Here is an 18,380-nt window from a genome sequence, read left to right as displayed (position 1 = left end):
TCAAGACTCTGCGGATACCCTGCTGAATAAACTCAATGTAAATGAGTAGAAACAGGTAGAAATCCTCTGTGTTGTGTGGATCACAAACACAACACTGACATTATTTCTCTCTAGTGGATCGACCAATGACAGGCCGTCATTTCTACACGAGTTCACCTGGGACTGGGACGACCGACAGAGACTCTGATCAGATTATTGATCCATCAGGCTCCAATAATAATGATAATAATAATAATATGAATAATAATAATAATAATGATAATATTAATAACGAGTCTGTCTATGTTGTTGTTGTTGTTACAAACCTCAGTGAGTCTCGTGGCGTCTCTGATCGGCAGCTCGAGGCCGACGCTGCACAGCTCCTTCTTGTTCCTGAAGAGGCTCTTCACACACTGAGCCCCGCCGTCACGCACAGTCTGCACACACACACACACACACACACACAGTATATATATATGAACCCAACGTATCTGATAAGAAACCAGTGTGTTTAACTACTGTAGTCTGAAGCTGAATAACAGAAGGATTTGACACACGACTTTAACACAGATCCTCCTGGTTAATCTGATTATATTCACATACTGATGCATTATAACTGTGAGCACACGCCAACACATTACAGACACAGACTGTGGTAAATGGCAAGCAGCTACACACCACAAACACACACACACACACACACACACACCAAACGCTGACAGAGCAGTTGTGTGTTATCACAAACTGAAGACAAGATCTGCTGCATGTTCACTTACAACAACAACACCAACAACAACAACACAGCAAGAAGCAGATAGGAGATAAAAAAAAAAACAGATTCATCTGATCTGAGATCTGCTGCTGCACTGCAAATACTCTACATCTTTCCAAGAATATTTGTCTTATTTCTTGTCAAAATGTCTCATTTCTAGTCAAAACTAATCTCTTTCCACTTAAAATAAGACTCATCACCTAAAAATTTACTTGTTTTTAGATCATTTTCACTTGTTTCAAACTAATTTTCACTTGAAATAAGTAGAAAAATCTGCCAGTGAAAGCAAGTTTTTTGTGCTTGGAAGAAAAACGTGCTCCACTGTCAGATTTTTCTACTTATTTCAAGTGAAAATAGACTTGAAAGAAATAAAGACTGTCTTAAAAACAAACTGCTTTTTATTTGATGTTTCTTATTTTAAGTAGAATGAGATTTGTTTTGACTAGAAATGACATTTTGACTAGAAATAAGACAAATATTCTTGGTAAGATATTTGAGTTTTTGGAGTGTGACTTTCTACCACCACAGGACCCTTCAAAATAAAAGCCCCCAGAGCACACAGACACACAAACACACAGACACACCTCTTTCCGGACCGAGGCCCTGGACCTCATTGGGACTCCTCTTATTCGTGCACAGGCATCCATGGCGACGGGGCGCTGCACCGGGGCCGCTGACCTGTAAACAAACAAAGCAAAGACAGGAAGTTCAGAGAATTAAAAAAAAAAAAAAAAAGTCAAAGAGCTGAAACCAGGAGACGATGAGGAAAGGAAATCCAGATTTTACTTGCTAGCTGCTTTCAAAGCCGAGTCTGTTTTCTCTGAGCTTCAACAATCAACAGCCAGAGAGTAAAAAAAAAAGAGAAGAGGATTGTGCAGAGCAGAGCGAGGTCTCAGCTGTCTGAGCCTCGGCCACAAGAACACCACATGACAGCATCAGTGCTATTAGTAAACAAAGAGATAACACACACACACTGTGTCTCTGTCTGCTGCTGCTGCTGCTGCTACACACACCTACGTGCCAAAACAGGAAGTGTGTGTGACGTGGTGGTTTACAGCCGCTGACACCTGGACGGCCCCGCCCCGCCCTGCACTGATTCACCAGGAGGAAACGGTTTGCTTTAACCTCTGTGACCCAACAGTCCACTCAGTTTTTTTTTTTTGTATTTTTTTGTATCAAACTATAAATATCTCGGCTCGCAGCAGCTTAAATCTGACCGAAAACACGGAGCTGATCGCCAAACGGGGTCAACAAAATGTAATTATTTTAATGTCTGCAAAACTATTTGGTGTATTTTTTGTTGAAAGGCTTTTAACCTTTTCCTTTACTGGCGGCGGCTGGTACAATGGGTTGTCGCCGGTGAAAGACAAAAACAGCTTAAACAGCCAACACAGACCACACCCATTTTACATTTTAAATGACTTTTATCTAATGCGTTGTTATCTTTTATTTATTGCTTCTATATTATCTGCATTTACCTTATTTGTCTTATTTATATTTTATTTCCTCCTGCTTCATCTCTATGTTTTGTATACATATTCATATAGATTATTGACTCCTCCCTCCGTCCCATGCTCTTAATGTTTTCTTGACTGTCTGGTTTGTGAACAGATGTGCACTGGGAGCGACACATGAATTGTATAAATAAAGTTGTCTGAACTGAACTGAACTGAACTGAAATGAAACTCGTGTGAAAATAATAATAATCCTAACAACAGTGGGCTCGGCCCAGACCGGTCCTGCTGGTCAGGATGAAGCTATGGTCGGACGCTCTGCTTTGAAATCCCTCTGATAGTCTGGCCTGCATCGAAGATCAAACAGCAAGGCAGGAGAGTGTGTGTGTGTGTGTGTGTGTGTGTGTGTGTGTGTGTGTGTGTGTGTGTGTGTGTGTGTGTGTGTGTGTGTGTGTGTGTGTTTCAAGCAGGGGGAAACACACTCAGTATAAGCAGCATGAGAGCGCGGGCAGAAAGAGGAGGCAAAATATTTACAGTGCACAAGAAGGGAAAAGTTTCCCAAGAAATCCAAGCCTGCTCTTTGAGGTCCGGTCCAAAGCAGCTGCTGGGTCAAGTCTGGACTAAAGTCTGGACTAGGGATGTCACGATTATACACTTTCTTGGTACGATTATTGTCAGAGAAATAATCACGGTGCTACGATTATCACGATTATTAATATGCACTATTTAATTTCACAACACTATGAATGTGTAAAATCAAATACAGTCAAAATATAATTACATTACTCATTATTTATACAAAAGGTTTCAAGTATCTATTAATCAGGGGTGCAAACTCATCAGGGGTAAAAAAGGTGACAAGATACCGACCCCCTAGGGGGGTCCGGGGGCATGCTCCCCCGGGAGAAATTTTTTTAAAAACCAACTTTAAAGGTGAATTTACAGTCAATTTTAGCATGAGACTAGGGTCCAGATTTACTCAGGTTTGCACAGCTTTTGCTCCTGTTAAACCTGCACAATCTGTCTCTCTGTGTTTGGTTTTGAAATATGTGAAGGGGGTCTTCAGCCTATGCAGGTTTAGCATGAGCAAAAGCTGTGCAAAACTTAGAGAATCTGTCCTTTGATGTCCATCAGATGAACCTTGCAAACTTTGCCTTCAAACTAAATAAAATTTAATACAGACTGATTGGTTCATTGTGAAACATTTATTTATTGATGTAAATGTGTTTTCTGTACGTAGGCTATGCTCCGAGGCAGCGCTGCTCTTTCTGTCCAATAACACACATGAAGCTTAAAAATGCCATAGGCTACGTAAAACATATTAAGCGGCAATATGTATTTAAAAGATGTTCAAGCAAACGGTTCGGTTCACGGTTTTGTGGTCATGGTTTTCGGTTCGGTTTCGTATACTTTGATCGTTGGGAAAATCAATCATGTCTTGTATATTCAGGTTAAAACTTAAAGAATGAGGCAGTCTGACATCTGATACATCATTGTGACAGTCTGAGGTTAAAAGTAGGTGAGATTCTGGCGGCAAGGGAGGAGACATTCATAGTTCCAACATGTTTTAATTTATTGGGCAAATAAAGTTATCTAACAAATGCTAAGAACAATTAGATATTCACTGAAATATATAACCTATATTTATTAATTGTGGTTCTTACAAAAAATGTATCTTATAAAATATAAAAGCTAAAATGTCTCTTAAAGCTCTGCCCCTTTAATTAGTGCATACTAAATAATTTAACTTTAGCCTACTACTTTTACAACCACATTATTTACCAGCAACATAAAGTGAAACAGAGGCAGAGGTGTCCTGCCACAGTCAGTCAACCTCCTCCTGCTGCTGCTGCTCAGGTCGCGCTGCAGCGCTAATAAAAGCTAAACGCGCTAATCGCTAATTGGCCGCGATCGCGATCATCACACACACGCGGTCCCATACAGCACCTACACAACGCTGCTGGCGCATCTTCTAGCTCCGACTCTTTCACTCGCCATGCTCAAAAAGTCGCGTTAGTTAGTCTGTATTAAAAGTGAAGCTTCAGGTGTGTATTGCTGACAGAAGAGGAGCGCTGCCACCACTTGTTGTCATCCAGATAAGGTGCATGCGCCTTAAAGAGACAGGTGCATTGCCTCGCCTCGCCGGACCCCCCCCCTCTCAATTTTTTTTTTTTTTTGCGGATTTACACGAATCACACAAATGACCAATTTGGGATCCAAAACGGCGAATTTCGCCGAAAGGTGACAAGTTTGCACCCCTGATTAATATATGACCAATTCTTAATCCCCCTGGGGAAATGTTTCACGTCATAAATTGTTATCTATACCAAATATTTGCGTTTATTTTAATCGTTTTTTGTTTTCTTTTGCTTTCATTTTTATTATTAAAAATGACACACTAACATTTAAATTTCATGTTACGTTAGATACGTTATTTTTGCGCACATCTGCCGATATGGTTCTACCATCATGTTTTTTGGAAAGCGACGGTATTTAGGAATCTTTACGATTAATTCATTGTGGCGTCTAATACCACGATTAATTGTCAAAACAAGTAATCGTGAGTGACATCCCTAGTCTGGGCTCTCAGGCTGCGGGCCGATGTCATTTTAAGGAAGATGGACGTTCAAAACATTTTGCATTTAGTGATTTATCAACTGTGGTGACGTGATGGGACGACGCAATACAGACGTAGAGAGAGAGAGAGAGATGGGAAACGGAAACGATGACCAACGGGATCGATTCCATTACACTTTGATATCGACACGACCGAAAAGAAAAAAAACACCTCATGAGAGTGTAAAAATGTTTTGGCGATATTTGAGGTGGTTTTTCGAAACGTAGGTGTTTCCATTGCCTGTTTTTATTGCGATATGTACGTTTTGTGCATTTCTAGGTGTTAATGGAAACACTGACCGGCCCTTTTCTTTTATATATAGCCTACATATAGCAATAACTTTAGCTTTAAGACTGATGACGTGAGACTAATGTTGACAAATGATGATTTTATTGTTATATTTGTAAAGTTTCGAAGCTGAATCTTTCTTCTGTAGGGAAAAACTCAAACTATGGACATTTATTTGCAAGTGTGGACATTTGTTTTTGACTGTGAAGAGTGTATAGGCTAATAAGTGTATAATCGCTGTAAAATGAAATGTCTTCATAGCCTTATAATTAATCTTTTATATACAGTACATATAGCTAATAAGGGTCTTGCTTTAGAGAGTGTCGCTATCTTGCGCCACCACGTTTGTACAGCAGCCGGAACGGAAAGTCCAGCCAGTCAAAGAGCGCGTTTCAAGAGTTTCACGTTCATAAATAAACCAACTAAGTAGAAGAAGGAGGAGGAAACAGCAGACATATGGGAAAATGGTTTAGATCTTCACCTCATCGCTCCACGCTCCTGAAACACTCCCAGTCGCAGTCACCATCCTGGTAAACACGTCTTTTCAATCTAGAATCTGAACGCTAGATGTCATAGTTTTCCCCCCCATTTTACGCACTGGACCTTTAAACAAACCCTCACTGCAAAAACTCAAAATCTTTCCAAGAATATTTGTCTCATTTCTAGTCAAAACTAATCTCTTTTCACTCAAAATAAGACTCATCACCTAACAATGAACTTGTTTTTAGATCATTTTCACTTGTTTCAAACAAATTTTCACTTGAAATAAGTAGAAAAATCTGCCAGTGAAAGCAAGTTTTTTTTGTGCTTGTAATAAGAAAGAAAAACTTGATCCACTGTCAGATTTTTCTACTTATTTCAAGTGAAAATCTGCTTTAAAGAAGTAAAAAGTGTCTAAAAACAAGCTACTTTTTAATGTGATGAGTCTTATTTTAAGTATAATGAGATTTGTTTTGACTAGAAATGACATTTTGACTAGAAATGAGACAAATATTCTTGGTAAGATTTTGAGTTTTTGCAGTGCTGTGCTGCTGCATGAATCTAATCATCATCACTGTGAAACGATGCCTCATCATGCAGAAGGTTTGTGTTTGTGATGATGGTGTCAGGGGGGAAAAAGGAAGCAAAACAAACCTGTCACAGGCAGAAACAACAGTGAAGTCTGCTGCTGCTGCTGAAGCTGAAGCTGAAGCTGTTGTTAGACCGAGGAGCCGATGTGGGCCGAGCTCTGAGTGTGGGTGGCCACCGGAAGGACGGATAAACAAAGACTGAGACGGAGCAGCAACAGCCTGGAGCACATGAGGAGAACTCACAGCTCAGTGTGAGAACAAACACCTCCTCTCTCCCCCTCTACCTCCCCCTCTCTCCATCCCTAATGAGGCACAGGTGACTCTCAGGTCAGGTGCACCACGACATGAACTACTAGTACTAGTCTTTGCTTTAATTGAGAAGCACAGACACACACAACACTGCAAAAACTCAAAATCTTTCCAAGAATATTTGTCTTATTTCTTGTAAAAATGTCTCATTTCTAGTCTAAACTAATCTCTTTCCACTTTAAATAAGACTCATCACCTAAAAATTAACTTGTTTTTAGATCATTTTCACTTGTTTCAAACTAATTTTCATTTGAAATAAGTAGAAAAATCTGCCAGTGAAAGGAAGTTTTTTGTGCTCGTAATAAGAAAGAAAAACTTGATCCACTATCAGATTTTTCTACTTATTTCAAATGAAAATAGACTTGAAATAAGTCAAAAGAGTCTAAAAACAAGCTACTTTTTTATGTATAACTATGTATGTAGCCTATATGTATAAATATATGTACATATTTTAGGTATAATGTGATTAGTTTTGACTAGAAATAACATTTTGACTAGAAATAAGACAAATATTCTTGGTAAGATTTTGAGTTTTTGCAGTGAAAGGGCACCTGTACAGGTCTGGTGTCTCCTCCTATGTGTCTCTAACCCTCCTCTCCTCCATCATGTACAATACATATACAATACATATTTATTTATATAGCACATTTAAAAATACAACCCAGGTTGACCAAAGTGCTTCACAATAAACACACAAGCAAACTAGTGGCAATACAACTAGATGGAACAGGTAATGTAGTTACAATAAAAACATGCAATAAAACAATAAAACAAGAGTGGGGACATATAAAACTAAAATGCCAAGGAAAAGAGATGAGTTTTTAAAAGAGATTTAAAGTGCTCGAGTGTTTGTGCAGTCCTAATATGCAGAGGTAGGCTGTTCCATAATGTCGGGGCCACCACAGAGAATGCCCTGATCATGTGCATTAATTTGTTTCCAACAACAACGAAGCCGGTGAGAAATAAATCCATGGAGCGGTGGATAAGGTTATTGTATCATCTACCATGTTACCATGTTGTGTATATCTGTGTAGTCTTATCTGTCATCGACAAGAGATTACGGGTTACGGGGCGCGCTTCCATTTAGGAGCAGTCTGGAGCCATGAAACAGACAAACAGTGTTTTCAATACGAATTGAAACGTTGAACCAAAGGTGCTTCACATTTCTTATCTCCAGCTTCTAATGAGGCCAACATCTTCACTGTCAATGCAGGACAAACAGATATTAAATCAGAAGTAAGTGATATTTTTGTGTTAATATAAGTCGTACCAGTTCGATCTGGTGCGAGTTCACGGGTCAGAAGTTACGAGTGGCCGTTATAGTGACTTTCACAGGTAAAACAGGTCAGAAAAACACGAGTGGGTTGCCTGGAACGCTACAAAGTCGTAAGTTGTGACTTGAAGCTGTAATTTACGGTTTCAAAAGCCTGCCTGGAACGCAGCATTAGCCAAAACGACCGGATCGCTTACTTCTGCTTTAACGACAAGTGTGACAGTGAGTCAATGAACAACAACAGCAGAACATCAACGTCAGAACAACGTCCACAAAAACCTGCAGAGAGGATTTCCTGATTCTTTCAGACAAGTGACACCTCTGTAGCTCACATCTTTAGGTTTTGGACAATAGAGAATGAAATGGGATTAATCAATAATCAAAGTGAAAATAGTCATACGCTGCAGACAATAATAGGACAGGAAGTCTGATGTCCATTCAAGCACCCGAACCTCTCTCTCTGAAGCATCAACAAAGCACAAAGTCTGGTGCTGATTGTGGAAACAACACCAACACCAATAACAACAACACAGCATCAAACCAAACAGAGGATGCATCATGTGCTGCTGGATCACACAGCGTTCACATCTGTACAGAGATCAATCAACATCTGTGTCTCTACTGAACAACGTGCATATGATCATGGGTTTAATACTGAAACTGACAGAGCTCATGTTTCATTATATCAGTATTGACATGATGCTGATTGTGACCCTGGTATCAGACTGAAACTAAAAAATATTATGATGTCATCATCCTCCATTTCTGTAAATAACCTGATGCTATTTCTCTTATTAGGCTCTCAGTGTCATTCCTTCTTTATATAGAATAATAAATCATATTTTCATGATGTCAGCTGCATCATCATCGCCGCTGCTTGACTCAGTATCTTCACTTGTTGTATTATCTGGACTGGTTGTTTAATTTCAATGTGTTTGGAGCTTGGTACTGTTTTCTTTCTCTTTTTCTTTTTGGATAATGGTTTTGAACATTTTAACTGTATTTTCGTTTCGTCTGTTTCCTTATCTCTTTGATGTGTTGTGTGATGACGTACTCTGGTGCTGCTGGTTTGTTGTCGTGGTGTCTTGTAAGGAAGCCGCATGTATGCACGACACGATAATAACATTCAATTCATTCATTCATAACATCCTGTTCTTTCTTTCAGCTCTACGCGTTATAATAATGCGTTTAACACGTATATAAATCTCACTGTTGCATGTTGCATTGTTTGTGGGGCTGGTATCCTCCGCAGCAGCAGCGGGGGCTTCAGCGGCAGCAGGCCCACGCAGCAGCCACTCTCTGCGGATGCTGATGTGATGATTCTCCCCCGGAGCTCCGAGTGCTCACATCCGACCAACGGTTAGCCCCAGACGGCTAATGCTACACACAGACACCCGCTGATAATAATAATAAAGGGTTTTTTTTAAGGAGAAAGAGAAGTAGGGGGGGGGGATAAAAACGAACAACGGCCAGCAGCCGCCCACCTCGGCCGATGATGGGATGTCAATCACCGTGGTAACAGCGGAACCAGGCCGCTGTGACGTCAGATTATCGTCGTTAGCAGCAGCAGCTTTAGCCGCAGAGCTAACGTTAACGCAGCCGTTAGCAGCTTCAGCCCAACGGCCAACCAACCGACGACAGCTAAACAACACGCCGTGGTTTTTGTCGGTATTCCCTTAGTAACACAACTGCTTCTCCTCCGTCAAGACATTTTTTTTTTTTACCTCCAGCTCGGTGTCGGTCTGAGTCCAGCGGCGCTGACGGCGGTGGCCGCTGTCTTCACTTCGCTGGGCGACTCGGTAACGAACGGATCATTTTAGCTTCGTCTCGTCCGGCTCCAGTTGAACCGCAGCGCAGGAAAAAACAAAACAAACCAACAAAAAACACGAGTCTGACGGAGCTAACTCATCTTTACAGATAAAATGAGCACTGGCTCCTTGTACAGAGTCATTACAGTCACACGACACGGGGCTTCAGGGGCATTTTATAGGCTACATGTTTCTGTTGTTGAATCGATCAAAACGATTCCCGAATCTGAATCGAACTGTCCGGTTCGTGTCCGTCGCTCCGAGCTTCCCATGAAAACAAGAGTGATGAAGGCGCCGCCAGTCGAACACCGAGTCATCGATCTGTTGTGTCGCACTCTCACTGTCGAAGGCAGAGCAATCGAACCGCAGACAAGTAAATAATAAACATTGGTGGAGGGTTGTCATTATTATTTATAAAATAAATTTATTTATAAGGTTTAGGATTATTATTACAAGATTTTACACAAAAAAACATAAAACTGTCATTTTATCCTGTCTTGTTCACAACTGTCATTAAAAAAAACTAGGAAGGAAGGACCAACTTATGCTGATGGAACTACTACTATACTATTTTGTGCCGGGTTTTTTTTTTTTTTTTTTGTAGTAGTGTGTGTGTTTTTCTCTTTTACATTATATGAATATATAGGTGCTCTGACACGTTGCAGTTAATAATTGTAATGTATATGTGCTTGCAAACTAGCAGCGTTTTTCTTTCTGTCTGTCTTTGCAACAGTAGGCTACTTCTGTGTAATCTTAAATGTTACAAATGTTTGTTTTCCATTTTTATGTGCTGGACCCCAGGAAGATTAGTTGTTGCCAAGGTGTCAACTTACTAATGGGGATCCATATTAAACAATAAACAGCCTGTGGCAGAAGAAGCAGTAACCTATCTGCTGTACTTGGGGCCCTTCTCTTCTGTTTCAGGTAGCTATACTGTTACAGTCTGAACTTTGGTTTCAATTAGGAAATCAGTTTTTGTCCAAAGGAGAAAAAAAAACTCTTTTGATTTACAAAAATCACAAACGTACGTTGTGTAGGACTTTGTTTTGTTTTTGTTCCTCTTTCATTAATCATCTCTCAACCTCTCAGATTTGGGAACCATTAGACTAAAGTACCAACTCACACAGACGACACAGTGTTAATAATGTGATGTATCACTGGTCGAAACAAGAAGCCTTACTTCTGCAGACATGTGTGTGTGTAGGTTGTTTCCACGACACTTTGGGGATTTACAGTGATAGTAGTGTGTGTGCACAGTGCAACTCAACTCACTTCCACTTCCCTTTTTCACTTCTTCCATCAGTTTACTTTCTTCATCCCTTCTCCTTTTTTTTTCTCCCATCTCTTCAGTCTCATACGCAGCGGCAACTTTCAGCTTCAGTTTGCGCACAGACCAGAAACCACTTTCTCATTTACTGTTTTATATTGGGTTCTAATGACTATTTACATTTTGGATTCATCGTTTGCCAATTTTTCTTAAATTGATTCATAATTTGGTTTGTAAAAGTTCAGGAAGTTGTAAGAATGATTATATTTCCAAGAGCTGAGCGACTTTAAACTGCCCTTTTCATCAAAATGATTGCATTTACTGTCATTCAAATTTAGTAAAAGAAACTATTCCTTTGTTTTGAGGAAAACCAATGAAATGTTAAACATTTTTAGATGTTTTGTTTGGTAAATCTTAATTGGTAAAGTGAATTATAACTGCAGCTGTCAGAACATATTTTCATTTTGGAGTTGGAAAGATTTAAATGCTGCACATTTATTGTGATTTTTTACTTTTAATGGTCCTGACTGTTCTCCTGGATATGAAATAAGAAGAGGCGGAGCCAGGCTGCATATGTATTTGGTTTTTATTGAAGAAGAGAGATATGAATAGGTAGCCTGATTTAAGGCACCTTAAAAATGTACAACAAAAGCTGAACCATTTATTTATTCAGAATACAAAAATACACATCTCAGTGACTCCAAATTGTAATAAATAGTTAACCATGCATTCTAACCATAAAAAGGCACAGAAAACAGTCACTTAGTAGTCATAAAAATGATCAACTACTTTACCAAAATCATCCAGATAGTAATACAGGTGACAACTGTAACATTATATTCCAAATGTGAAAACACAATACACATCATATCATTTAACCTTAGGCAATAAATATGCAAATATTGTTTATACCTACATATATATTCTTAAAAATTAAAACTGTGCCATTGTAAACATAATGTAAACAAATGAAATTCACTTTTCTCCCATCACTTTTAGGAACCACATCGAAAGACGACGTGTCGACCTGTCTTTAGAGATCCTTGCATGGGTTTCGTTGGTTTTTGAAAACCAGGCAGTTTGCAGCATTTATTTACAGACTACTGGAAAACACAGCGAGGGGAGAAAAGGTGTCAAACTTCCACTTGGCATGGAAAAAAAGGTGTCAAAGCCAAAAACACTGGAGATTTCACTGAACTCCCGACAGACACTTTGTGGACACATGATGGGAAACACAAACATACACACATACACACACACCGACAGAAAAGCTTCAAACATAGATGATTGCTTGCAAAAGGCCAAATAAGTCAATGATCAGGGCCGTTGCTAGGAATTCTGGGCCCCCTTAAAGAATACTAAAGTGGGCCCCTCCCCCTAACTTTTCCTTTTTTTTTCTTAGACTACGTACAGTAGCCTATGTATTATCGTTTTTTATTTAGCCTTCTTTGTTTTGATGCTAATGCAGCATTACACTGCAAAAACTCAAGTATCTTACCAAGAATATTTGTCTTATTTCTAGTCAAAATGTCATTTCTAGTCAAAACAAATCTCATTATACTTAAAATAAGACACATCATATTAAAAGTAGCTTGTTTTTAGACACTTTTTACTTCTTTCAAGCATATTTTCACTTGGAATAAGTAGAAAAAATCTGATAGTGGAGCAAGTTTTTCTTCCTTATTACAAGCACGAAAAACTTACTTTCACTGGCAGATTTTTCTATTTATTGTGAATTTAAGTGAAAATGATCTAAAAACAAGTTAATTTTTAGGTAATGAGTCTTATTTTAAGTGGAAAGAGAATAGTTTTGACTAGAAATGAGACATTTGGACAAGAAATAAGACAAATATTCTTGGAAAGATGTTGAGTTTTTACAGTGTACTATGAGTATTAGTCAGGGTCTTACGCAGAATAATTCAGTGATACAAAGATTAGACTACTGGGGTTTTTTATGGGCCCCACTGGGCGCTGGGCCCCTAGAGTTATCATCACCTTTCTCCCCTATACAACGGCCCTGTCAATGATGAGTCTAGATCTACTAAAAAAAAAAAAAAAAATCAAAAGGCAAAGCTGTGTGTGGGAGAAATGTGGAAAATCTCTGTTTTTATAAATGAGCTGTTTAGAGTCGCTTCTTTATCTTTGGCTGTTGCAGGGAGAACTATTATAGTGCATACATGAAAACAAACTGAAAACAATGATATTAACTCAACTGATTGTCCACATGAGCAAAAGACTGAGGGACATGTGAAGAGAAGACGATATGCGATATGATTGGTCGCCCTCTGGTGGCACATTGGGGAGAAAGCATGAGTGTGAAAATCTGTGCGTCTTTTAAAAAAAATTTAACGCTCCATTCTTCAGAGAAAAATGTCATTAAAAGTTCATTAGAGTCGAAATTAAACGGTAAAATTTGTTGGCAATAGTAAATATACAATTGCAGATAAGGTAAAATATGCCACTGCTGTTAAGTTACAGTAAGTACACACACTCAAACACACACATGATTACAAATAATGAACACAACAGTCGTGTCTGCCCACTGTCTGACACAGTCCCACTGAATCACCCTGGAAGCACAGAGGAGCAAAAAACTACAGACGAGTGAAACCACTGGAAGAAATCTGGAGTCGGTATAAGAAAGAAAGCAGTCTGTCCGTCTGCCGGGCTAAACTCTTTTAAAACCTAATCCTCAAATCTGGAGGAAGGAGGAGGAAGAGGGGGAGAAGGAGGAGGAGAAAGGAGGAGGAGGAGGAACATGTACAAAAAAACTCTTTCGAGGTTTTTCCCTCCTCTTTTCTTAGAGAAACAACATCATGTCAGAAAGCTGCAGAGACAGTATCAAAACAATTAAGGGATCAAATATTGCACCATCATTAGAATACAACAGCATCATCATCATCGTCATCATCGTCATGTACAAGAGATTAGAACCAAATCAACTATACACAATTGTTATGGTGTAATATACACAATCAAATGTGTAAGCTGTCGACAATGCATGCCATCATGTCAGCAAATCTACAAATGCATTTAGACTACAACACTTACAAACATTGTTTGCATACACTGGTATACTGTATATACAGTGCATATATATATATATATATACATACACACATATATATGTATACATATACCACCTCAGCATCACATATAGAAATATAATATACCCTGTAATGCCACCAGTCTTAGAAGAAACTAACAAGTCAAAGTAGTGTCCTGTCCACGTCTCACTTGTGATTTGAAGGAAGAAGAAGCTGCACTTGAACGATGCTATGCAGGCTGCAGGCTGCAGGTCCACGCCTCTATCATATATATATAGAAACCAATATCTAACTGCTATTCTCATTAGTGTTAAATACTGTGTTAAACTGCCAAAAGTTTAAAAAGTTGAGGTGAACTGTTACTGTAAGTCTATGTAATGATATGAGGATCTGCACTTGCGTTAAAGCAAGAAGTTAAAAAAGTGCCTTTAAAAGTAATTCCTTAAGAACAAAAAAAATAAAAAAGAGTAAGTCAACATCCTACAGTTAAACTTTTCCTTTTCTGACTATAACACTAATCTTTTCTTCCCAGCTTAAAATGGATTTAAGACCTAAGACCTACTGGCCTATTAAATAATAATAAAGAGTTGATGATGGTGTTTTTTCTTTTTTTTTTCTTAGACATTCACTTTGGTACTGATTTATTTTCACATCCACAGAGAACGTGTCAACTTACGGATATTAACTCCATATATTCATACCTCATCAACAGCTTTTTGTTTTTTTGTCAAACTTCTTATGATGTCGTCTACCAATAATAATAATAAAGCACATTTTACACTAAAAATGACTGAAAATATGGCACTTGACATCATTATCATGCAAATAAAATAAATTAAAGCTAGAAAAACCAAACAAAAAAACAAAAAAAAGCTCAGTTTAGACCAAAAAAAAAAAGAAAAAAAAGAAGATGCGTTCAGTAGTAACAAATGGCATCGTAATACTTAAGTCATGTAAAACTTGTTCAAGTGTTATTTTATAGCACACACACACACACACACACACACAAAAATCAAGACACTAATCATGCAGTTAAACGTATCTAAAGTTGAGCAAGCATAGCATGCGACAGTTTCCCACTGCTCAGGTTTCCACCTCCACTACGTCACGGTGTGAGTTTGTTGTCTCACATCCCCACACACACACACACACACACACACACACACACACACCACCCACACTGCAAAAACTCAAAATCTTTCCAAGAATATTTGTCTTATTTCTTGTCAAAATGTCTCATTTCTAGTCAAAACTAATCTCTTTCCACTTTAAATAAGACTCATCACCTAAAAATTAACTTGTTTTTAGATCATTTTCACTTGTTTCAAACTAATTTTCACTTGAAATAAGTAGAAAAATCTGCCAGTGAAAGCCAGTTTTTTGTGCTTGTAATAAGAAAGAAAAACTTGCTCCACTATCAGATTTTTCTACTTATTTCAAATGAAAATAGACTTGAAATAAGTCAAAAGTGTCTAAAAACAAGCTACTTTTTTATGTATAACTATGTATGTATATGCGTAAATATACATATTTTAGGTAGAATGAGATTTGTTTTGACTAGAAATGACATTTTGACTAGAAATAAGACAAATATTCTTGGTAAGATTTTGAGTTTTTGCAGTGCAACCGAACCGAACCGAACCGAACTGAATTGCCCTCCCCCAAACACACACACACACACACACACTCATGGAAGTCCTGGTTTTGCTACGAGTTTAAAGTCGTCCCAACTCAGACGTGTCACCTGTCGACAGTGTGGTTAGTTAGTTGCATACCTGATTGTGTGCTAGGAATGGTTATTAACTTAGTAGAAATGGCTTTGTTTTGTGTTTGTTTTTGTTGGGTTTTTTTGTGTGAAGATCCATGACTTCCTGTCGCAACTTCCCATCAACTCTCCTTCTCTCTCTTTCTTTCTCTTTTCACCGTCGTTTTGGCACCACAGCACAAAGAAAACACACCAAAGTTTCTTTTCTCGGTCACATCATCGTCACAAAACGTCGTCTCGGCACAAGCAGAGGGACAAAAAAATCCAACTCTGTCGCCGCCGTCGTTGTCGTCGTCGTCCTCGCTCGTCGTCTGCGGTGCTCCCAAACTTTGTACTCGTCCTTTACACCGATGTAAGAAGGAAGAAGCTGCTTCCGGCTCGGGGCGTTAGAGGTCGACCATAGAGGCCTTGGCCAGGTCTTTAGTTCCCTGGAGAATTCTCTTCATATGACCCACTTTCGATATCCCCAGATCCTGAGGAGAAACCAGAGCGACACGTTAAAAACACAGAGAGAGAGAGAGAGAGAGAGCAGCACTGACATCACGTTTTGTCATTCAAAGGGATAGTTCAACATTTTGTCAAATTGGCCCATTGCCATGATCCCTATAGTCACAGCAGTAGGTTCGTTACCTTTAATTGTCGGTGCAAGCTGTTTTTAGAACGGCGGAGCAGAGCCGTGAGCTGCTCAGAGCTACGCTACAGAGGCTCATTATGGGATTTCTTGGTTTCCCTCATCAAACTCATCAAATACACAATCCAACAACTCCACAACGCTCTGGTGGACAAGTTGTGACCTGCACATTCACCACGCTATGAGATAATAACACAACGTTACCACACAGAGTTGTTTTAGAGGGAAATACAGAGACTGTTGATGAAAAACTGTCCCTGAAGGCAACATGCATCAGCGGTTTTGCATGAATTCTCCTCTAAAACAACTCTGTGTGGTAACGTTGTGTTATTATCTCATAGCGTGGTGAATGTGCAGGTCACAACTTGTCCACCAGAGCGTTGTGGAGTTGTTGGATTGTGTATTTGATGAGTTTGATCCACTAGACTCTGTAGCGTAGCTCTGAGCAGCTCACGGCTCTGCTCCACCATTCTAAAAATAGCTTGCACCGACAATTAAAGGTAACAGACCTACTGCTATGACTATAGGGATTATGGCAATGGGCCAATTTGTCAAAATGTTGAACTATCCCTTTAATGTGGGGAGTCAAATCAGGCCAGTGCAGCTCCTCTGAATGTAAATACTAACTAAATGTATTCGTACTGGTGCAGTGATGTCATGTCCTGTCTCTCCTTGTGTGTGTGTGTGTGTGTGTGTGTGTGTGTGTGTGTGTGTGTGTGTTTGTGTTTGTGTGTGTGTGTGTGTGTGTGTGTGTGTGTGTGTGTGTGTGTGTGTGTTGTGTTGGTTCACGACTTTGTAAACACACTGAAACATCTCAACAACTATTGGATGGATGCAAACGTACAGATACATATGATGCAAAGGATGAATCCAAATGATCCCCTTTAGATTTCCTCTCGTGTCACCATGACGATTCAGTTATACTGATGAGTGACTATATTTTCAGGAAGTAGTGGAGCTGTGCATAAAGCCAACTGTAGTGCAGGCTCAGGTTATCTATTGGCCACTCTTTGTATTGTCGTCTTTATATCTTGTGCTGTGGATCTTTGTGACGGATTAATTGATGGACTGATTGATGCCAGCTGGACGTATTCACCAAAGTCCATTCCTTTCCAAGAATATTTGTCTTATTTCTTGTCAAAATGTCTCATTTCTAGTCAAAACTAATCTCTTTCCACTTTAAATAAGACTCATCACCTAAAAATGAACTTGTTTTTAGATCATTTTCACTTGTTTCTAACTAATTTTCACTTGAAATAAGTAGAAAAATCTGCCAGTGAAAGGAAGTTTTTGTGCTTGTAATAAGATTGTTCTGATTTTTCTACTTAATTCAAGTAAAAAAATGCTTGAAGGAAGTAAAAAGTGTCTCAAAACAAGCTACGTTTTATGTGATTTTATGTATAATGAGATTAGTTTTGACTATAAATTAGACATTTTGACTAGAAATAAGACAAATATTCTTGGACAGATTTATAGTTTTTACAGTGCTGGCTGATACTGATGTGGGTTAACTTAACGCTGAAGAAAGCCAAGAGCTGAAACGCGTCCGTTTTGACGCTGCTGAGCGTCAATAAAAGACTAAATTAATAGTGATTTGTGAGTGCTGATGCTAAAGCTGCACAATTAACGTCAAAATCACTGAATGGTAAAGTCCAACATGAATGTTAGAGTTAGATTTATAAAATCACAACAAAACTAAAACCCTCACAGTGCTAATATTTGCACTATGGGAGACCGAGCCTCCCACATCTGGAACTCCCTCCCTGAACATCTGCGAAAACATCAGTCTGTGGACACTTTTAAAAAAGGGCTTAAAACCTTTTTGTTCAGGCAGGCGTTCTTACACTGCAAAAACTCAAAATCGTAGAATATTTGTCTTATTTCTTGTCAAAATGTCTAATTTCTAGTCAAAACTAATCTCTTTCCACTTTAAATAAGACTCATCATCTAAAAATTAACTTGTTTTTAGATCATTTTCACTTGTTTCAAACTCATTTTCATTTGAAATAAGTAGAAAAATCTGCCAGTGAAAGCAAGTTTTTTGTGCTTGTAATAAGAAAGAAAAACTCCCACTACTCCACTATCAGATTTTTCTACTTA

The 18,380-nt window shown here is 38.8% G+C and overlaps 2 protein-coding genes across 7 annotated transcripts in view; both read right to left on the bottom strand.

Annotated features, from left to right (window-relative positions):
- The window catches only part of akap11 (A kinase (PRKA) anchor protein 11), a 59,959-nt gene extending 50,104 nt beyond the window's left edge, over positions 1-9,855 (bottom strand). The window contains exons 1-3 of the mRNA XM_085765057.1: positions 9,472-9,855; positions 1,336-1,429; positions 306-416 (exon numbers count right to left, since the gene is read on the bottom strand). Coding sequence (XP_085621183.1) covers positions 306-416; positions 1,336-1,429; positions 9,472-9,473 — 207 coding nt within the window. The 5' untranslated portion in view covers positions 9,474-9,855. The remainder of the gene's footprint in view (positions 1-305; positions 417-1,335; positions 1,430-9,471) is intronic.
- Positions 9,856-15,696: 5,841 nt separating this feature from the next.
- Positions 15,697-18,380, bottom strand: part of dgkh (diacylglycerol kinase, eta) — a 106,972-nt gene continuing 104,288 nt past the window's right edge. For 3 of the 6 annotated variants that reach the window (XM_085766074.1, XM_085766071.1, XM_085766073.1), the window contains one exon: positions 15,697-16,122. In XM_085766074.1, the coding sequence (XP_085622200.1) occupies positions 16,070-16,122 (53 nt within the window). In that variant the 3' untranslated portion in view covers positions 15,697-16,069. The remainder of the gene's footprint in view (positions 16,123-18,380) is intronic. The other 3 variants (XM_085766070.1, XM_085766072.1, XM_085766076.1) reach the window with 2 other exon arrangements.

This window comes from Trachurus japonicus, chromosome 21, assembly GCF_045865225.1.
Source record: "Trachurus japonicus isolate A0001 chromosome 21, Traja_1.0".
In the NCBI taxonomy this organism is placed as follows: Eukaryota; Metazoa; Chordata; class Actinopteri; order Carangiformes; family Carangidae; genus Trachurus; species Trachurus japonicus.
The sequence above is the reverse complement of the archived record's forward strand: the minus strand, read 5'-3'. Positions and strand labels throughout refer to the sequence as shown.